General features: G+C 45.2%; 1 protein-coding gene across 2 annotated transcripts; it reads left to right on the top strand.

Moving 5' to 3' along the window:
* The first annotated feature begins 2,469 nt into the window (after nucleotides 1-2,469).
* On the top strand, nucleotides 2,470-18,999 carry ARL11 (ADP ribosylation factor like GTPase 11). 2 transcript variants are annotated; one of them, XM_039494835.1, is made up of 5 exons: nucleotides 2,557-2,585; nucleotides 13,244-13,358; nucleotides 14,058-14,114; nucleotides 15,336-15,585; nucleotides 16,462-18,999. In XM_039494835.1, exon 5 carries the CDS (start codon nucleotides 16,479-16,481, stop codon nucleotides 17,049-17,051), a length of 573 nt encoding a protein of 190 aa, XP_039350769.1. In that variant the 5' UTR covers nucleotides 2,557-2,585; nucleotides 13,244-13,358; nucleotides 14,058-14,114; nucleotides 15,336-15,585; nucleotides 16,462-16,478; the 3' UTR covers nucleotides 17,052-18,999. The 2 variants fall into 2 exon arrangements, with proteins under 2 accessions (XP_039350778.1, XP_039350769.1); XM_039494844.1 differs by lacking the exons at nucleotides 13,244-13,358; nucleotides 14,058-14,114 and having other exon boundaries at nucleotides 2,470-2,585.
* Nucleotides 19,000-25,000: the final 6,001 nt, after the last annotated feature.

The raw sequence follows: 25,000 nt of genomic DNA, 5'->3' as shown, positions 1-25,000 counted from the left end.
ACTGGGGCTCATGGTCAAAATGTTGCTTCAAAGTCCCTTTGATTTGACTAGCCCCCCACTGAGCCCCTCTAATAGCTCTGGTGTCTGGCTGCTCAAAACCAGCTGCCAGGTAGTCTACCTCAATGCTCCGCCCCTGCGGAAACTTTTTCCCCTTGGCTTCACAAATGTTATGTAGAGGACAGCAGGCTGCTATGACCATGGGAATAATTTCCTCACTGATGTCTGCCAAAAGGTAGCACCACCAACCCTTTAATCTGCCAAACTCACATTCTACAATGATTTTACACCTATTGAGCCTGTTGTTGAAGCACTCTTTGCTGCTATCAAGATTTCTGGTGTATGGCTTCATGAGCCACAGGAGTAAGGGGTAGGCTGGGTCTCCCAGGAGCATTAGGATTGCCACATCCCCTATTGGAATCTTCTGGTCTGGAAAGAAAGTCCCTGCATGCAGCTTTCTATACAGGCTCATGTTCCTGAAAATGTGTGTCATGCACTTTCCCTGACCACCCCGCACTGATGTCAGTGTAATGACTCTGGTGATCCACCAGTGCCTGCAAGATCATGGAGAAGTAGCTTTCTGTTGATGTACTCCACTACAAGATGGTCTGGGCCAAAATTGGGATATACATGCTACCTATCTCCCCACCGCAGTTACGGAATCCCATTGCCACAAAGCCATCCACTATTTCCCACACATTGCCCAGAGTCACAGTCCTTCATAGCAGGAGGCTATTAATAGCCCTACAAACTTGTATCACGGCAACCCCCATGGTGGACCTCCAAACTGATTCACAACTGACTGGTAGCAGTCTGGAGTTGCCAGCTTCCACACAGCGATCAGCACATGTTTTCCCACCATTAGGGCAGCTCTCATTTTGGTGTCCTTGTGACACAGGGCAGGGGTGAGCGCCACAGAGTGTTCAAAGAAGGTGGCTTTGTGCATACAAAAGTTTTGCAGCCACTGCTCATCATCTCATACCTGCATCACAATCTGATTCCACCACTCAGTGCTTATTTCCTGAGCCCAATAACCACGGTGCACTGTGTGCAGCTGCTGCTCCATAAATGCCAACATCAATCTTGAATTGTTTCTTTCCATAGTACACAGCAGGGCAGGCAGCACAGATTTCTGTTCAGATTCTCAGCTCAAGAAATACTGCAGGATCAGCCACATTGTGTTCATAACACTTATCGCAAGACTAGTGAGCTGTGCAGGATCCATGCTTTCAGGCAGAGATGATGGGTAGAAGGTTTACAGGGGCAGTTGAAAACCGTGTGAAATGCAATTGGAAGCCCTTAGAATTATGGGATGGTGAAAATTGCATCATGGGACGGTGATTCCATCCCCAAGATGCACTGCAATCCATTCCCAGAACTCCTAATGGGAGAAAGTGGCGATTGGCACAGTGGGATAGCTACCCATGGTGCTCTGCTCTCTGTTGGTGCTAGAGCACCACCTGTGGATGTGCTCCACCATCACAAGGAGCATTGTGTGAACATGCACAAGTGGTGTAATTACAGCAGTTTATGATCGTCAACATAACTTAAGTTGACAACTCTGTAGTGCAGACATGGCCTCAGAAATCAGAGGGATGTGCTCAAGCTGTTGATCATGCCATTATATCAACAGGCAATCATTTTTCAAAAAATGCACACCATTTGATTTTAGTACCAACACATAGTAGAGCCTATGCTATATTCCAGGCTGGCCCTAGGCAAGGCATCTCTGTGGATCCTTTGGCAATTTCCTAGGGCCTCAAAGTGGAAATAGGACTGAAGTATGTTTAGCTTTCATAGTCTCATGGAGCATGTAGGAATGGCTCTGTGTTTTTAGGAGCTATACATGAGTTTGGACTAAGCCTAATTGAAATAGGACCCACCTACCATCTGGTTGGAATGTTTTCTGTTCAGCTTAAGTCTGGTTTGTATTTAGGACAAGAGGATCCAACACTCAGTTTATAACTCACATAAATCTAAGGAGCCTTTGCACTCAAATTGTTCATTGGGATTTAAAATGGGATTCAGAGGGGCCAGCTGGTACCTGTAACTTTATCTGGCTATGAAGTACCATGCAAAGCTTTGATGATGTAGAAGAAGTGCATATTATAATATTGTTAAAATTTCCCCACCTCCTTTGTGCCTGAATTTCATACTAAAAGTGATAAATTGACAATTCTGAAAAATGAAGCTGTCTGTTTAGCCATGGAGGAGACACAAACAGTAGCGATATCGGCTTCCTCGTGCCATCCAATCAATGTAACTCAACACTAACCTCAACAGAATATATCTAGGGGTGGGTAACAATGGAATCTTGCAAACAGCTGGTTTTTGCTAGGAAATTTTATCATGTTAAAACACAACCATGAAGCATCAAGTTAGCAAGTATGATGCTGACTGCTTAATTTATAAGTCAGGGCATACTGAGTTCAGCATCATGTCAGCTAACTGTGGGTAAACCCTAGTTCCTACTGTAAAATATTGTGGCCTATCTTAAAGCACCTCTTCCTACTGGACCAGGTTTTGCTCTTACTGAGCCAGCTCACTCCCTGGGGAAATTCGGTCTGAAGCTCTGTCACAGAATCCAGGTAAGCAGTTTCCAAAGTTAATTGTTTTTTTCCCCTCATTTCAAGCCTGCCTAGCAAAGGCAGACTCTTCCCTCAAAGTCTATGCAGGCTGAATAGTCCCTTCCTCAGCTCCACCCCTCACACCAGTAAGTTCATCAACCCAAATTTTATGGCCCTTATCTCCAAGCCCTAGAGATACAGTTGCTCTAGCAGCAGCCCATTAGGTGCACAGACACTGGCCCCTCAGCTTTCTGGGGGGAATTGCTGTTTCTCTCTCCATTTCCTGCTGCCTTCTTCTATGAAGATCAGGCACCGCAGCGCCAGGGGCACCCAGTACGAAACCGAAGGGGGTTTTTTGGCCGTTTAAAGGCTCGCTGGCGGACATTACTGACTCGCTCAGACCTGCCGTTCCTGAAGCTCACCAGACGCCGGCCACTGTGGGATACCCCGAGGCCAATAATACCGAGCGTTAAATCGGTTTTACGCTCCTAAAACCGGTTTAAACGCCTAGTGTAGACCAGGCTCCAGTTAAGTTCCAGCTCTTCTTCTCACGTGCAACAGCAGAGCTAATCAGCCAGCCTGTCAGCTGCAGGCCTCTGATCCCAGAGGAAAGGTATCCCTTATACCTTCACACAAGCATAATTAGATGATATATTAACACAGCTTCTCTTTTTGTCCTGACCAGTCACGGTTGGCATTGTATTATCTAATTCAGCTCCCTGTGTTCATGATGAAGCATGATAAAATTTCCTAGGGAAAACGAGTTCTGAGTGGGAAGATTGTGGTCTTTGAGGCAAAAATGGTGGAGATTTTAAAATCCTCTATTACATTTTCCTTGGCTGTAGTTACAAGATCCTGAGGTCTGAACTTCCCTCTTGCCTCAGTGACTAGAAGGACAGTTATCTCTCCATTATATATAGTACATCAGGTATTCTGGTCTGTTTGCTAAATGGTAATTAATACAGAGTTGCATACCCTTACGTTTTTCTCTGCATTTATACCTGTAGATCCAGTGCTAGAGCCCTAAATTCTCTGGAAGGCTCAGAGAAAGAAGGAGCACACCAAATTTCTCAAAGGAACTCTTTTGTAATGGAGAAGCTGCTATCTGGAATTAGAACAGCCTAGAATAAACCATTTTGAATAAGGAAGGGGATTGCTTCCACCCTACCCCTATTGATAAGGTCTCATAAGGCAGGCTAGGAAACACAGTACTAGTAGTGAGCAGAGGATTGGCTGTTTTCAATGCATGTTTGAATCCGCAGGCAGTGGATGGAGCCTACCAGCACTAAGGGCCTGCCCCCCTCAGATGAGGGAGGGGCCACAGGAATTAGGAGACAACTGATTGCAGGGGACAGAAATGGAAAAACACATACAGGAGTGAGGAGCTAGGTGTAAAATGAAGGAATTGGATGGGGACACTGAGCAGAGAACCCCGGATAGTGCCCAGAGCTTTGCAGAGTTTGAGGAGTGACTGGATGCAGCCCAGGGGAAGTGTCCCCAGATTTGTGAGATGAGTAAGGAACAGAAGTAGGCCCCAGAGTGGTAGGGAACCTCGCTGCTGAGCTTCCTCCTCCTGGATTGCTGGATGGCCATCTTGGCCAGCACCAGGAGGAGGTTGACAAGTAGGTCCTGCAACTTTGTGGGGCCACACACAGAGAGGGCATAAATGAGAAGGTGTGGGGAAAAGTGCAGCCAGGACCTCAATTAAGTTCAGCTCAAATATTTCAGCTCCTGTACTGAGAGAGCTCCATCTTATGACTCTGCTGACAACAGCTGGAGCAATATGGTACTAGAAGAAAGATGCTCTCCCGGGTACCCAGACTCAAACCACTGGTGACTTTAAAGGTCAATATCAACATAGTGAATTCCACCCAGAAGCCCAAAGGCAATTTGAATCAGCCATTTCACACCTAAGTATAGAACATTGCAATAATAAAGCCTGGAGATCATGAATGTGTGAATCACTATGACTAGATCCAGATTCAACAGAAGAGGACACAATCTTTTGTGGGCTGTAGATAGAAAAGGGTGTGTTGTGTGTCCATGGCTATTTGGGTATCCAGAAGCAGTGAGAAGTCCCAGTGAACATCAAAGCTATGGACGGGCAGACACCCTCTAAGAGGATAATGTAATAAAGGTGGAAAATTCTTTAAATTCTTCTTCTTCTCTATTCCCTAGCCAGTGTCACTTGAGTTTTTCCAGGAGTCAACCAGCTAATCTTCATCCAGTTGCAGATCCCAATCATAATTGGAAAATAGTGCTGTCTGAGTCTGATATGAACATGATGTAGAAGTGAGGGTAATCTTGCTGGCATTTTAATCCATCCTATTTCACAATCTTCACTAGCTGCTTTATATAGACATTGAACAGGATGCGGGAGAGAATGTATCCCTGTGAGACAACCACAGAAAAAAGCACTGGCGGTGGAGGAGCAGGTGCACATCAGAACTCTGAGTGTGATGTGAGAGGAATGTGTGAAGTAATCTCACAGTGATCCCTAACTCCTGCTATGTCTCAGGTGAGGAGGAAGGACACCCTGGGTCTAGGCTGATCTCTAGAATGAAGACTCTTCTGAGGCTACATCTACACTACAGTACTTACAGCTGTGCAGCTGCAGCGCTTGTGGTGGAGGCATTCTAAGATGACAGGAGAGAGCTCTCCCGTCTGCTTAATAACTCCTGCCTCTGTGAGAGGAAGTAGCTATGTCAGTGGGAGAAGCTCTCCCGTTGACATAGTGCTGTCTATACTGGCTGTTAGGTCGGTATAACGTATGTTGCTCAGGGGTGTGGCTTATTTACATTCCTGAGTGACGTACGTTATACCAAAGTAACCTGTAGTGTAGACAAGGTCTGAGTCACTGAAATTTGAAACTGGTTCCTTTTAAAGAACAGTTTTCCTACCCCTTAGAGATGGTGTCTCATTGAAAAATATGTGGAATAAGGGTGACACTCTGTGGTAAAACAGAATAAATGCAGTTTCTTAACACTGAGTCTCATGTGTTTGCTTTCTTCTATCTTATTGGTCAAGAAAGAATTAAAAATTGGGTTGGCGTTCTCATAGCCACTTCTCATTTTAGTGGCTATTTCCATTATCTATGGATAACTCTCTACATCAGGGTGGGCAAACTTTTTGGCCCGAGGGCCACATCTGGAAATAGAAATTGTATGGCGAGCCATGAGAGCTCACAAAATTGGGGTTGGGGTGTGGGAGGAGGTCGGGCTTTGGGGTGGGGCCAGAAATGAGGAGTTCAGGGTACGGGAATGGGCTCCAGGCTGGGGCCGGGCAGTGGGGTGCAGGGGAGGTGAGGGCTCTGGCTGGGGGTGTGAGCTCTGGGATGCGGCTAGGGATGAGGGGTTTGGGGTGCAGGAGGGTGCTCTGGGCTGGGATCGAGGGGTTCAGAGGGTGGGCTGGGGCAGGGGTTTGGGGTGCGGGAAGAGGTGCAGGCTCTGGCTGGGGTGTGTGGGCTCTGGGGTGGGGCTGGGGATGAGGGGTTTGGGGTGTAGGAGAGTGCTCTGGGCTGGGATTGAGGGATTCAGAGGGTGGGAGGGGGCTGGGGCAGGAGGTTGGGGTGTGGGGAGAGGCTCGGGGTGCAGGCTCCGGGCAGGGCTTACCTCAAGCAGCTCCTGGAAGCAGCCAAGGTGAAGTCAGGTGGCTCTGCATGCTGCCTCATCCACAGGCACTGCCCCTGCAGCTCCCATTGGCTGTGGTTCCCAGCCAATGGGAGATGCAGGGGCGGCGCTTCGGGTGGGGACAGTGTGCAGAGCGGAAGCCCCTGGCTGCCCCTACACGGGAGGGGGAACCATGCCGCTGCTTCTGAGAGCCACATGGAGTGGCCCCTGACCCTTCTCCCCGCTGGAGCACCAGAGTCCCCAGCGGGAGCTCGAGGGCCAGATTAAAACAGCTGGCGGGCTGGATCCAGCCTGCAGGCTATAGTGTGCCCACCCCTGCTCTACATAGACCCTTTCCCTTTATTGTTGTACAACACTCTGATTATGTAGGCTAAAGTAGTAAGAAGGAAACTAAAAATAAAATTATTATATAATCTGAAGAGATGGCCCTAAACCAAAACACTGGATCCAAAATCCCTGGGGACATTCAGATTAGGATCCAAATGTTGTTACTCTACTATTTATCAGAACTCTGGCTGTTTGTATGAACCAAGTTTTCAGATTTGTATGTGCTGGCCTGTTTTGCACTTTGTAATTAATGAATGTTTCTTCCCATGCCCTTCGAACAGGGCTAAATACAGCATTTTCTCCCGGGTATTCTGTATGTGCAAGTAAAGTCTAATTCAAAGTACATTAATAAAGTTACCCCCCAACTTCTGAATGTCAACTTTCCACAGCATTAGCAGCTGCAGAAGAGTTTACTGTATTGGCTCATCATTATTATTCTAGGTGGTGCAGATGTGTGCATATGTATAGTAGTGCCTAGATTGGGTAACTTTACTAGGTGCACTACAAGCACAGATTAGGACAGATTCTGCCTTGTGGAACTCAACATCTAATATAAGACAAGACAAGAACAGACTATTAGTCCATTGAGTCCAGAATCCTGCATCTAATAATAGTGGCCTGGCTTATACTTAGGCCCTACCAAATTCACGGTCATGAAAAATGCATCACAGACCATGAAATCTAGTCTCCCCCACAATGAAATCTGGTCTTTTTTGTGCTTTTACCCTATACTACACAGATTTCACAGGGAGACCAGCTTTTCTCAAATTGGGGGTCCTGACCGAAAAGGGCCTTGCAGGGAGGTCACAAAGTTATTTTAGGGAGGTCACAGTTTTGCCACTCTTACTTCTGCACTGCCTTCAAAGCTGGGCAGACAGAGAGCAGCAGCTGTTGGCTGGGTGCCCAGCTCTGAAGGCAGTGCCACACCAGCAGCAGTGCAGAAGTAAAGGTGGCTATATACTATACCATGCCGTCCTTACTTCTGTGCTGATGCTGGCAGCAGCTCTGCATTCAGAGTTGGGCTCCCGGGCAGCAGCCACTGCTCTCCAGCTGCCCAGCTCTGAAGGCAGCACCACCGCCAGCAGCAGTGCAAAAGTAAGGGTAGCAGTACCGCAACCCCCCCTACAATAACCTTGTGACCCCTCCCCCTACAACTCCTTTTTGGGTCAGGATCCCTATAATTACACCACCATGAAATTTCAAATTTAAATAGCTGAAATCATGAAATTTATGATTTTTAAAATCCTATACCGTGAAATTGACCAAAATGGACTGTGAATATGGTAGGGCCCTACCTATACTTGATCCTTCAGAGAAAGGTGAACTCCAACTATGCATCAGCCAGTTGTGCAATGCTTTATTTGGGGGGGCTCTTTTCCAGGCCCCACAGACTAATGCCATATATTCTGAATCCTTTGTAAATTTCTGGTCTAGGTAGCACACCAGTGTCACCCCTCTTAGCATAAATATCAAATGCCTTTTCAATCTACCCCATTGCTCCCTCAGTAACTTCTCATATTTTGTAAAAGATTCCATTTTATTTATTTTAAATCTTGTTGCCCTCCAGTTTTGTCATGTCCCATGTTCTCATATTATGGAAAACAAGTCATCTGATCATTTTTCACTCAACAAGAGCTGGTTTTAGCTCTCCTTTAATACAAGAAATTTGGGGGGCTGGGTAGAGTAGAGATGAAAAGGCCTCATTCTATGTTACAGTTGTAAGAGCATCTCCTGTCCAAGCTGAAGCATGGGTAAAATTGTAGCTTGAATGGGACCTAACTGGGTCTCCATAGTTGGATAACTTTTGCCTAGTCTAAGAGAAACAGTTTAGTCCCATTAAAACTACAGATTTTACCCACATCGTAACAGATCTCCTTGATTTGGTGATAGCTGAACAGACAATGGGTAGAAACGATTGATCCAATCAAACACCAACTAATGACAGGAAATAGTTCCCTAAGTGCCATTTCGTATATTACACTTTAATTCACACATTTTTAAAGCCTTTGGATTACACTCCAATTATTTGACTGGACCACCTTTCAGTAGTGGGGACCATACTGTACAACATATATATGGTAATCATAAATATATATTTTGGCTGAGGTGTAAGATCAAAAATGAAAGTATCATCCACTGTTTTGTTTATTGTTAATTGGATTAAAGTTTAGACTCATTTCAAACTAAGCAGTAGTGGTAGTAATACTAACTAACTAACTAACTAAATTAAATAAGACTTCCTTGATACGCTATAGGGCTGAGTGCATCCTGTTGTACAAAAGTGGATAAGAATGCCAACAACAGTGTTATAGTTGAAAGAAAATGTATGCACCATGTGCAAACTTCATTGGTTATACTCGGACCCAATGCAGAATTTGCAGGGCAGCAGTTTTGGGCTAGGTGATATTGCTTTTCTGTTTGAGGTAGCCTGGGACATTAAATCAAGAGGTCCCAGCCTGTCTCCTGTGGCTATGCATACAACTATGTATTACAACCATGCCACCTAGAGGACCCCCCAAAATGGCCAAGGGCTCATTTTGATGGGAGTTGTACAGACACAACAAAAGACAATCCCTGCCCCAAAGATATTACATTCTGAGTTTAAGACAAGATGCAACAGATGGGTGAGCCATTGGTGGGAGAGGTAAGGGAGGATGGGATGATGATAATTTGAGCACATTTTGGCATAGTCTACTTGTGTGAACAATTTGTAGGGAGTAGAACATTTGTTTGTTCTATTAATGGAGACATGCTGCAGGCGTCATGGTAGCTGTGATTCTTAAGGAATTTCAAGAAAGGTATACTAGGTTGGAGGGAAGGCGCTCTGTGTATAATGGGTGGCATGGAAAAGAGCAGAAAGGTACTTGTAGGAGAAATAGACAAGAAGTGATGGAGTCTGACATGCTGGAGTTGATAAGAAGATAACAGAGCAAATAGGCACAGAAGGGCTAAATTGTGCAGGGAAAAGCCAGTAGAGGAACTCAGAGAGGAGGAGTGATTTGGTCAGAATTTGGCAAGAAAGATCATCTTAGCAGCAGAGTTTTGAATGGACCTGAAGGAGGCAAAGTTGTGACACTCAAGACCAGAGAGGAAGAGGTTGCTGTAGTCAAGATGTGAGACTATAGGGCCTGGATGAGAATTTTGGTGATACAGAGAGAAAAGACTGGAGCTTTGATATGTTCTGTAGGAAGGAGCAGCAAAATCTGGACATGGCTTGGATGTGCAAGTCTAGAGAGAGAACCAGTGTCCTGGCCAAATTCCGGACAGTTTAGGTAATTATAGATTCACAGATTATAACGAAAATACTGTATGTTCTTAATAAAAGGTACGTTCTAGTTCAAAAAGGAAATAATTCAACATAGATAATTATCTCCTTTGTAGCCGTTACACCATACAGCAATCAGCAGCGGTCTACCTGAGGTGACAGTAAAAGGGGAAAGTAATCACTCTTTATCATATTTCTCCATATCTACTTCACAAGGGTGTTGTAAAACTCACTTGGGTAATCTTTGTAAAGTGCTTAGAACTCTTTGGATGTAAGGGAAATACCATCATCTGTGAAGAAATAATCAGTTGTTGGAGGAAAATCTGCTCACATTTTAAGTTAAAATTTATCAGCTGGCTTCAGTCTCAGTAAAACTAAACTTTCATCTGTCATTAATGTTCCTTTCTGATGCAAAAGTCATTGCATGTTTGAATTGAGAGAGAGAGAGAGAGTAACTGTTTATCTATAGTGCAAATTAGCTCACTAACTGGAAGGGTCACACATTACCAACTTGGAAGCTTCTGCCTTGATTTTTTTGGGAAGCTTTTGACAGGACCATATCATACCTGTGCGCCACAATCAGCACTGAATTCCAGTGACTTTCTTGGAGCAGTCCTGGTTAGCTCAGATTGTCTCCCCCTATGTGACAGCACAGTAGCAGAGATCAACTGAGGCATTCATGCGAAGGGGCTCATGGTTTAACCCTGAGGGAAGAGGAAACAAGATGTTTTCAGCGAGGAATCCTCAATTGACCCATTTGCTTTCCTTTGTCAGTTCTCTAAAGCATATATTTGTTGACCAATAATTCATACTGCAAGTCCCACTTGTCTCCTTAGGCTTTTTTGGTAGGGTTACAGAGAGATCTGGAGGAGGTGGGTGGGGTTCTGTTTGTAGGACATTGGGCTTACTTGTTGTTCTTTATAATGAATGTCAGCGAGCCAGAACACTGGATCAGCACTTTTTTGTAAACTGAAATAAAATCGAAATATAAATATCTGAGTTTTCCCCCTTTGGTTTTTAATCAAAATTAGCTACGGCAGTTTCTGTTCCTATGTACCCTTGGATGCGCAGCACAGGAAAAAAAATGCCTCATAGGAGCAGTTGAATGTAGCAATGATAACTTCTGGACACAATGATGGGCTTTCTGAATTATTTATAGCATAGCTTTTCTTTTCTGGTAAACTGTCTAGACTCCCAACGAGCTGGTCTCAGCTGCTTTTTATTTATTTTTTAACAGACATGTAACTATATATTATTTATAGAACGTATTTGCTTCTGATTGCATCCACCTGGAGCTGGTGTATCTCTGTTAGGGGCTTTTTCTCCATTCCCCTGTATGTTTCCACTATTTCACTCCAACATGCCAGCTCCCCAGTGCTTAATTTGTAATGAAAGAGGTACCGGGGCTCAAGCAATGGTTTTAGATTCAGAACTGATGCAGCAAACCCAGAGGTGCCAGAGCTACGAACTGACAAAGCCTGGAGGTGCTGGGGCTCAGGCCTGGCAAGCCCTGGCACAAATTAAGCTTTGCAGATCCCCCTTCCTCCACTACTTGTTTACCTCATACTGAGCCACTCTGCTCCAAAGTGCTCGGCTGTTCCTGCAAAGTGACTCTTAGAAGAGTAGTGCATTCACGCCGAACACTGGGGGGGGGGAGGGGGGATCACACAACAGACTCTGCGTGGTGTTCCCTGGGAGAAAGGTGGCATGACTGGGATGTGGGCACTCTGACTTAGTGGGTAGGATCAGGAGTCAGAGACAGGGGTCAGACAGCAGGAATCTAGTCAGGGATCAGGAATCAGGCCCAGGGCCAGAGGCAGAGGCAGAGCACAAGCCAGAAATCAGAGCTGAAGAACATATCTGGAGTCCGAAGCAGGGACTGTTATAGCAACAGGCCAGGTATTGCTAGGTCACACAGACAGCTTCCTGGAACACCTTCTATGCTTAAATAGTGCGCCTGCTGATTGGGTCTTCCATAGGTGGCACTTCCTGTGGTGCTTAGTTCCCCCCAGGGTTGATAGTGTATGAATTGTGGCTCTGCCATGGCTGCCAGATGGTGGCATGGAAGCATTAGTCACTTGGAGCCCTGCAGACCCATGTTTCAGGACTCTGGATCCTTACAAAGGGTATGAAAAAAGCAGAGGAGGGGGATGAAATAGACTGTGCCAGGTGGATTTGTGCACAGGTGGTTGGCGTGAGTGGCAAGGATAGAACAGGCAACAGCCCAGAGACAAAGAGCTAAGAAAGTGCAGAAAGGGGAGATGCAGAGTTGCATTAATTATCCAGTGTTCTCGCAGAATGCCAGCCAGCAAAGAGAGATTTACTCAGCTTTGTTCAATGATGTTTCTAGGGGGTGGGATTTCCTAGAACAATTTGTTGTGAATGTTCAATATGACACATTTAAAATTTGAGCTGTGCTGCTTGGTTGGGGTGACTGACCAGACACATCCCAGGGTAATGTTTCTGTGCCTTGATTGGATGAAAATGCACGTACTTGCAGCATGAACAGCTGCTGCACATGCACCCACACATACACAACTGTCGTATCTGACCAAATGTGGGAGTGTTCATGAAACCCACGTCTTACATTTGGTAATAATTGGAGATTGGTATATCTCCAATTATTACCAAATGTAAGACATGGGTTTCATGAACACTCCCACATTTGGTCAGATACGACAGTTGTGTATGTGTGGGTGGGAGGGGGCATATCATTAGATCGGTCAGGTAGCTGCAACTTTGAAATTGGTTTTGACACTTTCTTCCCATTCTCTTCCGGAAACTATCTAAAAACAGGAATACACTCTGAATTTTAGAGAGTAAAAATATCATGATCCAGTTGAAATGGCATCTGAAAGCATGTTATTGGGGCAAGCAATTTAGAGCCAGGCCCTCCACCTTGTTGCTTTCTACTGATTACTCCTCTTGTTCATCAGACTTCTTGGGGAGATGATGTTCACAATACTGTCTTTGTGGTCAACCTGGAAAGCTTCTCTCAGATCACACCCAGCCCCAAGATACTAATATCCCCATAACTTAGGAAGTCTGGCTCCAGTTCAAAACTTGCACAGCTGGCATCTGACTCTACAAGAGGTGACACCTGATCCATGTCTCCACTCCCTGAACTTGGGGAGCGTTTGGATCCAGATCTGAACTTTGTGGCTAAGGCCCATCGCTGTACTGTTTAAATCCTATGCTCTGCATTTGGCTGCTGGGAGAGACGATATATAATGAAGTAGATTCTGATACAATATCACTTTGTATAGTGTCTTCCCCACATCTGTATCCCAGTTACATTGGCTCTTCTGGATTTATTTCACCCATATTTCAGACGATACCTATTTCTGTAGCATACCAGATGATGATGCAATAGAGACCCATTGCATCATATTTGCAATACTCAGTTATTCATGCATTTTGTAGAAACCCCACCCTCACTTACTGTATGTGTATTTCAGCTTCCTTAGAGGAACTTAAAAAAATGCTACATAAACCTAACTAGATAGAATCAACTTGTACCATGTACCATCAAACCACACAGAAGATGTGCAGGAATAAAGACGATAGGAGCACGTAAGTACCAAGAGCTGTATTCCCAGATCCATTAGCATTTAACAAAATATTTATTGATTGGCCTTATAGTCCTCTGCAGTACTCTGCATCAAATCTGGGTTTCATTCCTAGCCTCTGCTCTCTTAGGTGCCTTTTAGGCTCTGGGCCTATCTACCTCTTTAGGTGTCACCGACATTTTCAAACCTACCACTTGACTGCTGGCTAATCCCATAGGCACTTAAATTTCTGCCACTCAGCATTTGCAAAGCCACCTAAGCCCTGACACCACCCCACAGCTAATGAGCAGGATGGAGCCCTCGCTCAAGCTGAAGGCCCAGAGGCCCCACAGTAGATTCTCATACTAAGCAGGGGAAAGCCAGTCTCACCAGTGGCACCCAGACTGGTAGGTGTGCTCTGGGCACATGTAATACTCCTGGGGAAATTCTGCACCAAAAAATTAAAAATCCCACGTACAATATTTTAAAATTCTGCATATTTTATTTGTCAGAAATAACACAATATAATCATGCCAGTTTCAATTATTTTGGTAATTTGTTTCAAAATACCTGTCAGCAAGTATGTCTGTAACAATACAGACAACAAGAAAGATCCAGGAAATGTTTTTGACAAATAGATTCTTTACTAGGCATGTTAATACAGAACTCTGAGTAATAATACATTTAAGCTTCAATATAGAAACGTATTTTCTGCACCCCTCAGAAGCAGTGCAAAGGCTTGGAGGAGCCAGGGATAATGGAGGAGCTGAGGGACAGGGAAGTAAGTGCTGGGAAGGAGCCTGGGAGTGAACCTGGAGGGTTGTTGGGTGTGGGTGGAAGTATGGAACAGGTTTTTGGGTTTTTTTGGGGGGGGGGAGGGAGGAATTGCTAGGGAGTAGGAGAACCTCCCCAATGCAGACCCTGACTGACCCCCGCCCCCAGTTTGTCCCCCCATATGCTATGCCTCCTCACCTGGCCCTGGACAGGGTGCTGTGAGGAATGCAGTCTCTCCTCCTCTGTGCTGGCTGCTACACTGAGCTATTCTGGTGCCACAGCAGCCCCTGGTGGGTGAAAGGCGTAACTGCAGCGCCTCTCCAGTAGAATGTATTTTCTGCAGAGGAAAAAGTTCTGCAGAGTCCATTAATTCTGCACCTGGTCAGCGACACAGAATTCCCCCAGGAGTAACATAAGATCTGATAGTTGTCAGACCCTGTGGCAGGAGGGCTGGATGCAGGCCAGGGAAGGCATAGCACAAAAGACAGCATACAAAAGAGTTGTGGGCACACAGAAACATAGGGCAAGTGTGCGAGAGCTATCACGTGTGAGAGCGACAAAGCCTGTTTTGGCTGCAGGGACATGGGTTACCTAAGTGACTGACCTGGCTTAGGTGCCTAATTCCAGGAGAGGGCTCATGGCTGAGGATCCTGGCCAGAGGGAGGCTCATCAGCCAGACTTGCCAAGTCAGCTGTGTAGGTGCCTAAGCCATTCTTCTCTCCATTTCAGTTCTGGTGAGCTTAGGCAGCTCCCCTTTCAGCTTGTCAGCTTCTGAGAATCCCTTTCTTAGGCATCTAGCTCTCCCCATGCATTGTGTGGGTGCCTGGGCAGCTTGCTGGAGGCTGAGGACACCACTAAACAGCAGGCTGCTTAGGGGTTACAACGCTGAGTGAAGCAAGACTTAAGTACCTTTGAGGATCAGTGCCTTAATTGCCAGACCACTGGCGGCCGTGAGTGCTGCAAAGACAACACAAGCAGCCCCGATGGGGGCAAGTGCCTACCATTGTTCATCAGTGACTTCTACAGCTGATCAAGGAGTCACTTCCACAGGCTATAATGAAAATCATCCAGCCTGGCTGCCCAGAAATATGGTGGTTTGTATTGCAGATCCTTCACTCGGGTAACATCAGATGATATTTGCAGCTTCCACAGGAATGTGGAAGATGGTCGGGGGTTTATAGAGAAGAAAATGAATCAAATTCCTGCTTGTCTCTTTCTCTACATTTAGGTAAAGTGGTTGGAGACACAAGCTCTCTGCTGACACAGTAACCAGAGATTTACAACCTGCCTGGCTTGCGTTGTCCTGTGTGTATCTGACCAGACTGTTAGTGTGCAAGTCCTGCCACAGTTTGTTAAGGATCTATTTTGCTGGCGCACTGCACAACAACCAGGCTGAAAAGAGCAGCTCTTGTCTGAGTGACTCTGCAAGATATTCAAGTACCACAAAATCTCCTCCTATTTATCCTACCACTCCATTGGTATGTACCACTCTCAGGTTGGGTCTATCTAGCTAAACAATGTACAGGTTTTGTGATTAAAGTTGTATTTGCTGTTGCCATAGACGACTGACCCATGTTTCATTCATTTGGGATTCACGGTAGAGCACTTTAGTCTTTCCACCTCTTGGTTTTTGCTGGCTGCATTTCAATGAGACATTTAAAATAGCATGTATCTATTTCTTTAAATCTCCATTTCTATTGTCTGCACAACAGCTGGTGAAAGCCGCTACTACGGGGAAGATTATTTTTCTTCCCTTAACTTAAGAGTGGCTCAGAAGCTTTTTCACCGTCTTGGCTGCTGTTCTCGAAAGTGATGACCTACCAGCCTCTGATTGTCACGAGTGATGCTTGCTTTGCAAACAATTCAGTTCCCTCTGCCCTGGGATGGGGGTGGATTTCCCCTGGAGAGGCTGGTGGACAAAACAGCAGTTTTGTTTCTGTGCAACATGAGGAGGAAACTGATTACACAGTCCCTTCACCTCTCCTTAAAAGGTCTGTTTCCCCCCTAACCCTGGGCAGTTCTGGGTTGCAGATGAACATGGAATTTAGAGACAACAAAGCAGGAACACAGAGGCCATTTGTTATTTCAAGCCACATTTATTGGCTCTGCTGCACCCCTCATAAATAATATCACTCACCTTGTTTTAGCTACAAAGAAAGCAGGGAGCTGATTGTTTCTTTCTGCAGCAAATATTAACACGTGAATCCAAAGTGTTGTCTCAGACCGAGGGGCTGGGGGCCAACTGGACACCTTTCAAAAGTTTAGTCACTCTACCAGACAGCGCCATTATTAGATGCGGTAAGAATGTTTCTCTTTGGAAAAGAATAATTTTTTATTTACAATTTTTCAACAAGATTTCAGCAGCAGCACAATGGGGACCCTGAGCTCCAAGGCTTGGTACAAAAGAGACGCCCGGGTGGTGATGCTGGGACTGGATTTTGCAGGCAAATCCACCATCTTGTCTAAATTGAAGAGCAGCGAGCTTGTGGAGACTTTCCCGACAGTGGGCTTCAATGTGGAGTCTCTGAAAACCCCATGTCATCTACCCTTGACTCTCTGGGATGTGGGTGGTCAAGACAAGCTCCGCGCTAGCTGGAAGGACTATCTGGAAGACACGGACGCTCTCATCTTTGTGCTGGACAGTGCCGACAAAACCCGGCTGCCAGAGGCAATGGCCGAATTGGAGAAAGTCCTGAACAACATAAACATGACTGGGGTTCCAGTCTTGCTTCTGGCCAACAAGCAGGAGCTGCCAAGGTCCCTCTCTCTCTCAGAGCTGCAGGAGAGGCTGAATCTGGAATGGTTCAGTGGCCGAAGCTGGGAGCTGAGAGGGTGCAGTGCTCACACTGGTGAGGGGTTGAGGGAAGCCTTAATGGCCCTGGCAGGACTTCTTAAGAGCCGGGATAAGAATTCCCCTGAATGTGTCTGTGCACCACTGCAGTGATGAGGACATCTTTAAGCTCAGACATGACTAGAGGGGGCAACTTGAGCATGAAACTGGAAAATCAGGTAAATTCCTCCACTAGTAATCCCTCAACACTCTGTTCATCTCAGAAATACCCCCTCTGTTCCTGGTATGGTTAACAGAACTCCCTAAGGCATGTGTAATATTCCAAAATATCCCATAGTTCTACTGCACCATGAAATCACATCGGGAAACCCCCTTAGCAAAGCTGCATTTGTGGACAGCAATGTTCTTGACCTTGCCTTGCCAGTTTTTCCTAAGCTGCTGCACCAGTAAACTCAGCTCTCACTACAGGTATTACTCGGGTGACATTTATTATTTTGTTCATGTTAAATGTCTTACTCTATGCATTCTGGAAACGGGTTTTGACCTGATGAAGAAGATATTGCTGGGTGTCAGTCTTTATTTTATTTCTCTAAGCTCAGATGCACTCGGTACAGAGTAACAGTCCCCAAGGGGATATATTTGAATGACCTCAGTTCCACTTCTCTTACAATTTATAGCAGATGTTTGTTGATCTGAAACAGAGCAGAATGGAAAGAGAATGGCTGAACAGAAGAAATTAAGCACAAGAATTTAAACAACTAATTGGCAATCGGTTTTAGCAGTGTCCTTTGTGAGCATCATGCTGGGCCACTGAAGCGTGATCAGGATTAGGTCGTGTGTTATGTTTTTAGACTGTATGTGTGGATTTATGCATATCCTGTTTTGTATAATTTTTGACATGTATTTAGACTTGCTTCATTTTTATTGAAACAAGACTATAAATGATACACATTTGTCCTTGGGTTAATTTAAAACCTGAGGAAATCAAACAGGAATGAGCACCATGATGAGCTTTAAATGCTAGGAACAGATGTATGCACACCAGAGCTCTAATCTGTCTCAAAATATCCTGATGCTGAAATCTATTAGATGGTGAACTAGTCTGACAAGAGGAGTGCCTGGAGACCTGTCTATTGGGTGTTTTAAAATTAGACTAGATAAAACACTAAAAATGTACTGTAGAAAAGGCAGGGTGATAATCTAGACTAGAGGACCTTAACTTCTGCTGTTTTCAGTTGGAGTTGAAGCACTCGGCAGCTGTCAGGTAGTGCTGGGCACATTTCAGGGTCAGGCCCCTGCTATGAGTGAAAGTCTCTATTTGATTCCATTGACTCTTACACTGAAGAGTGGCCCTGTGAAGCCACTCCTGTACGGAGGGCACATACAAACAGCATGGAACCTTTTGTTAAACTTGGAAATTTAAACCAAACCAAAACCACATTGATTAAGATGAAAAACCTTAGTATGTTTGTTAGCTTGTACTAGATTATTATGCTATCAATGGAAATGGGAGGGGGTGGAAACCCAACCCAAGAATATTAGGCAGCTGGAGTCAGCAAGTTTCAAAGAGGAACATACACATGATGCAAAACCAAAAAGAAACACACACTTTTCTTCTGATCACCTCAATGCATTTTACAGACATTAATGACTTAAGCCTGAGAACATTACTGGGAAGTAAGGCAGTATTATTATCTGCCTCATTTTACAGAAAGTGAAACTGGGGTCAGGTTAAAGAATGTGACAAGAAGCGCGTGGCAGGGTAGCAATAGAACTGAAACCACCTGATTCCCAGTGCTATGCTCTAGCCACAGGATTATTGATGGGCAATCCCCCCTAAAAGAAATCCTTCCTAAGGAGACATGCCAGAATTTTCAGCCAAGCTAAACTATATAAGGAATAGTATGTGCTATGTTGTGAAAGTAAAAAAAATGGCCCGGTTTTGATTGGGCATAAATGATTGTTGCTATCAGTAAGAGTGCCATATACTAGACTTGCACTGAAATGCATAGTGAACCTGTGTTCTAGGCAAGGCTGTAGCTTTATGTTACAAACACACACGTGATCATTTGAAGGATATGGTCATAAGAACAGTTTGAAACTGCAGTTGCTGTAAATGGGTTGATTTTCCTATTGTTGGTTGTAAATGCAAGATTCCAATAAACTGAAGAGATCACTGAGACCTCACATACGAACTGAATCATTTTAGCTTCCACTCGTCACTGTGGCTTTTTCACAATCTCCCTGCCCAGCCATCTTAACACAATGGGTCAGATTCTCACTCACAACTCCAGCCTCTAAACACCAGGTAAAAGGGTGAAAGGGGCTTTACAGTTGTAGGTCAAGCTGGGAGAGAATTCCCTTAGAGCAAGAACTGAGACTGATGGCCTCAGGTGGTCCTTTTGAGGGCCCCTTTCCAAGCCCTGCTGTAAGGGGCATGGCTGAAGAGGATGTTTCAGGTAGGGAGACCAGACAGCAAGTGTGAAAAATCGGGACAGGGGATGGGGGGTAATAGGAGCCTATATAAGAAAAAGAACCAAAAATCAGGACTGTCCCTATAAAATTGGGACATCTGGTCACCCTAGTTTCAGGCCTGGGGCCATATCATACAGGGCTGCTGCACATAGGCAGACAGGGACAAGCTGCTGTAACCCTATTTACATGGAGAAATTAACTGGCAGAACGATAGCAGTATAATTCTAGGACTATGTCTATGCCAGTGTAACTCTCCATGTAGATTCTCTATTCTGGAACAAAAGTGACTCTCGGTATAGCTTTATTTCTGCTGGCCGTTTTCCCTGTGTAGACAAGCCTTAGGCTGGGCTGTTTAAATTTTGGCAGGGCCACTCTGACCCTTGGAGCAGCTTGTTGTTGGGAGAGTGCAAAGGTGCCGTAAAGCCCCCTGAGCCTGCCCCCCTCCGGTACTGCACCTCTTAGAAGCCTAGCGCAGCAGCTCACCCAATAGCGGTAAATTAAAAACTTGATCTGGAAGGAGGGGAAGGTCTCATATGCAGACAACTATCTCAAAGCACGTCTTGGCTTCTCAGCTGTAAGCTCTTCGGGGAAGAGACTGGCTTTGCTTTTGTAGGCTGTGTAGTGCCAAGCGCACAACTGGCACTGACACAATAACAGCTACTGAATGTTCACACACTGTGCTCTGTGGTGCCTTTACTCCCTCTTTATTATACAGTGTGTTCTGCATTCATGACGTTTCTAAAGACAACAAACCACACGGCTTCTCCCTTGTACTCCCAGCATGTGAAAATACAAATCAAGTACCAGATAAACAATTTAACGGCACTAACTGAAAAGGCACTTGGAGAAAATACAGGGCAGTTATTAGTATTTGAAGGCCTTCCGAGGAGTAAGTATTTTAAAAGAATAAAAACCTATGATTCCTGCATCTGAGTTACTGCATGGTCTGAGCCTATGAGATTTCACCAGGGAAGTACGTGCTTTCCATTCACACCGAGCAGCCACACACTGTCCGTTTAAAACACTCATTCTATTTTAGCATAAAACAAACAGTTTCCATTCGAGCCCAGTAAGCTGCATCTGGACTGAACACGAAATTGCAGCTGCTTCCAGCAGACTCCTAGGTCATGTCTACACTAGCACTTATGTCGGCAAAACTTTTGTCGCTTAGGGGTGTGAAAAAACACCCCCACCCAAGCAACATAAGTTTTGCCGACATAAACACTTGTGTGCATGACGCTCTCCCGGCAACAAAGCTACTGCCGCTCATTGAGCTGGTTTTATTATGTCGATGGGAGAGCGCTCTGCCGTCGGCGTAACATGACTACATGAGTGATCTTACAGCGGCACAGTTGTATCAGTACAGCTGTGCCACTGTAAGTTTGTCAGTGTAGACATGGCCCCGGACATTTAAAACTGCAAGACAGAGAACAAAACCCTAACGATTACATAGCTACATATACCACAACTAGCACTTGGCTGGGAAAGGGATTCCTCAGCACTGCAGGCGTTAGGTGCTGCAGTTTCACAAGCTGGCCTTCTTCCCATTGGGGGTTGTGACAGGCACAGAACTTCACAGGTAAAGCTGAAACTTTACTGGTTAAACCAAGTGAATCTCCTCTTTGTGCTTGTGAAAGATGCTAGCCTGAGACTGAAATCCTCCATTTATCCATATACAAGGGAAGGGGTTTTACTGGCAGGAAAAGCGCAGCCCCCTCCCCGCCTCCAAACGCTGCCTTGCCAGTGTACTACAACTACACACCTTCAGGAATCAACTCTACAGGCCTAGCACAATGGGGCCTTGACCTTTACTGGAGTACTTTGGTGGTGGTTTCTATGAGGATGAGACACACACACTGGCAACTAGCCTGAGATCACCAAGCTCAGTTCATATAAGCCACCAAACAGCCATTGAACGGTAGTGATTTACCTTTCCAGGTACTGATGTAGGCTGGGTTTGAAGCAATGTTCTAGAGGTACAATAAAAGGCTCTGTATCTCCCGTTCAAGCCAAACCACCACCCTTAATTCACCTGCTGGCACTTGGATATTGCAGCACTCCATGCACTATCAAGACTAGGCTCAGACCTCGGCATTACTTAGACTCAACATTGTGAATTACTGACTGACAGCAGCGCAAGGACAGAGTCACTGGCTTTTGTTATGCATGTTAAATACAACTTTACAAAATTACTTTTTCAAAAGTTCCCATTAGACGAATGTTTAAAAACCCAGCTAAGGTCGCCAAATCTGCTCGTGCTGAAGCCAATGGAAGCAGGGACAGATTTTTAATAAGGTGCATTGGTTAAATATGTAAATCCACATGTAGGAGGCAGATTTCTTTTCCCAGCGGTGGGGACTTTAAGCATCTTAAGCTGACTTATCAACATCCTGCTTACAGAAAAAACTCTCACTTCCCTCTAGGCAGTGACTTAACAATGTCTCCTGTCTCAGAGGATGTCCTGAGACTTATCACCAGCTTCATTTTCTGGGGTAGAGATTTTTCTTGAGACTTATTATTCATATTGTTGAGCTGTTTTACAGCACTCCTTGAATTTATCTTCCTTGTGTTGGTTCATAACATGCCCAAGTGGCAACGTATATTTTGCTTTTTTTCCCCTGATGCATTTTCCCTTGCAATGGAAAAGTGTATTAGATGTGGGATCCTGCTTCTGCTGATTGTTTTACCATGTCCATGCCCAAGCCATTTCAGGGCCTCATTGTCAAAACGCCTACTGATTTCAAATGGAGCAGGATAAGAACATAAGAACGGCCATACTGGGTCAAACCAATGGTCCATCTAGCCTAGTATCCTGTCTTCCGACAGTGGCCAATGCCAGGTGCCCCAGAAGGAATGAACAGAACAGGTAATCATCAAGTGATCCATCCCCTTGCCCATTCCCAGCGTCTGGCAAACAGAGGCTAGGACCTCTCACTTTAAAAATCCCTTTCTTTTTTTTCCTTTGAGACACCATAAAGGATTTTGTAATGCTGCTTATAAGGGATACTATGTACATTTTCCAGTGTATACACGGATTTGATAGTCTCCCCCTCCCCCGGAATAGTTTAAGCTATTTAGGTTACTTTTTTTGGTCTGAAAAAAGCAAAACTTTAATAAACTATTTTCTTGAATGCAACACAGATCAGATTATTTTTTAAACAAGCAATTTCCCACCACCTCCCAGAGACTACGATAAGCTAAAACCAAACAAAACTAAAACCACTAAACTAAGAGACAATCTATCCTTCACTTTTAACTCAGCGACGTCTATACCTCACATCAATTAATCCATGAGTTTGGACTATAGAGAATTATTTCTAACCGAGCATCATAGAGTATTTTTACTTTTCTCTGAGTGGGGCAGTGGTAGCAGTGGTGGATGTATTTAGGAATACTAATGTATAATAATTTTACTGACCAGGTACCTACGGTATTAATGAGTCACTGTATAGCTATATTGAGTTACAGGACTTTCCTATATCAATGTATCGATCTAGCTTAAGAGGGGGCTGTTGGAACACCCCCCCCCCAGAAAGCCACAAAATGGGTCTAGAAAAGCAGCCTCCCAAACACACACTAGGGGACAATTACAAGAGAAATGTCAAGCTATTAGCAGGGAAGATGCCACTTCCAGGCTCCAGCCCAAAGACACAGCCTTTTTGCCAAGGCTGGGAACTGAGAAATCAAAAGGTCACTACATGGTTACAAAGACTTTCTGGAGAGAGGGAAAGGGAGTTGTTAGGGAGCTGTTTGTGCAGGGAACAGACTAACATGGAGACAGAGACAGGTCCCGCGGCAACGTCTGAAAGAGATGGGCCCTTCTGCAGCTTCCAGAAGGGTGGTGAGCCGTAGGGAAAGACAGGCAAACCTACAGACTGGCTATCGTTTTAAGATGTTTTTCTCTGAAATGCTTTGATTCGAAATAAACAATACAGTGCTTTGAGAAGGCTGTTTGGTCATCGGGTATTACTGGTCATAGCTCCCGAGGAGCAGAACTGCAGGCACTAAACACAAGTCAGACCTGCTGAGGAAATCAGAGCTAGTACCAGGGCTTAGCAGCCCAAGGCCTGATCAGAGAGTGGGAGAATCACATGAGCCCACCCCAAGAGAGGTGATGGCTAGTGGTTGGAGATCTGATAGGAGCCCACTGCAGGGACAGCAGGAGAGGTCGGACATGCAGTCAGCCTGGTTACTGGGACAGTAGTACTTGACCAAAGGATTTAGCAGCAACTGTTTTGTGGTGGCAGTGTCATTACATGCACTTAAAATATTGCCTGGTCTTAGAAAAATTATCCTTTTCTGGACAGCGCAAGTTAACCCGCTCAAGTGTAAGGATCCAACATACCGAGCGATAAAAAGCAATGTGGTCTAAAAGTAACCGACAAAACCCCACCACCTAATTTAAACAATATTGTAACAAAGAATGCTCAGTAGATTGATTTTTCTTTATCTGGGGCTAGATCGTAACGCATTCTGCAGGCCTGCGCGGAGTACGGTGCCCCTTTATTCCACTGCATTGTCTACCTTCATTGCATGACAGGGGAAGCAGTCTCAGAACCACTGCACCACCAATGCAGGTGAGCTCGCAAGGGTGGGGAGTGGACTGAGCCTTGGCTCTCTCTCCCTATAAGCCAGGGAGAACAGCTGCACTTAGGGTGATACACTGTCCTGCCTCAGTTTCCCAGGTACATTGTGGAGCACTGGAATAATATGCTTCCCCTTCCATGGGGCTCATGGGAAAGCCCTCTATTATTCTCCTGTAAAGAGTAAGCCATATTAACCAATGTATAGCTATCACACACTTTATTTCCTTCCCTGATAAGGAAAAAGAAAAGTAGTGTGACAAGGTCAGGCCAGATGGATACAGGAGAGTGTTCAAAGGCAGATATTTAGTCCCAGATTAAGTAGATCCCTTTTCCCTGGGTAAGGTTAACAGGGGCAGTTCCAGAACAAGCAGGAACTTGCTGGAACTAATTAAGGCAGGCAGGCTAATTAGGACACCTGGAGCCAATTAAGAAGAAACTGCTAGAATCAATTAGGACAGGCTGGCTAATCAGGGCACCTGAGCTTAAAAAGAACCTCACTTCAGTTTGTAGAGTGCATGCGAGGAGCTGGGAGAAAGAGGCACTAAGAGCGGGAAGGTGTATTGCTGGAGGATTGAGGAGTACAAGCATTATCAGGCCAGGAGAAAGGTCCTGTGGTGAGGATAAAGAAGGTGTTGAGAGAAGGTCATGGGGAAGTAGCCCAGGGAGTTGTAGCTGTCGCGCAGCTGTTCCAGGAGGCACTCTAGACAGCTGCAGTCCACAGGGCCCTGGGCTGGAACTCGGAGTAGGGGGCAGGCCTGGGTTTCCCCCCAAACCTCCCAACTGCTGATTAGACACAGGAGGAATTGACCTGGACTGTGGGTTCTACCAGAAGGGAAGGTCTCTGGGCTGTTCCCTGACCCACATGGTGAATCTCTGAGGCGAACAAATCCACCAATAAGTGCAGGACCCACCAAGATAGAGGAGGAACTTTGTCACGGTAGGTAAAACTCTATCATATACTCTCTGTAAAACATATAGATTTTTCTGAACAAAATAAATGACTCGTTTGTTTGTTATAAGCTGTTAGTTGTATCAAAGAAT

Source organism: Mauremys reevesii, linkage group 1 (genome assembly GCF_016161935.1).
Source record: "Mauremys reevesii isolate NIE-2019 linkage group 1, ASM1616193v1, whole genome shotgun sequence".
NCBI classification, from domain to species: domain Eukaryota; kingdom Metazoa; phylum Chordata; order Testudines; family Geoemydidae; genus Mauremys; species Mauremys reevesii.
Note: the sequence above shows the minus strand (reverse complement) of the source record. Positions and strands in the feature narration are given on the sequence as shown.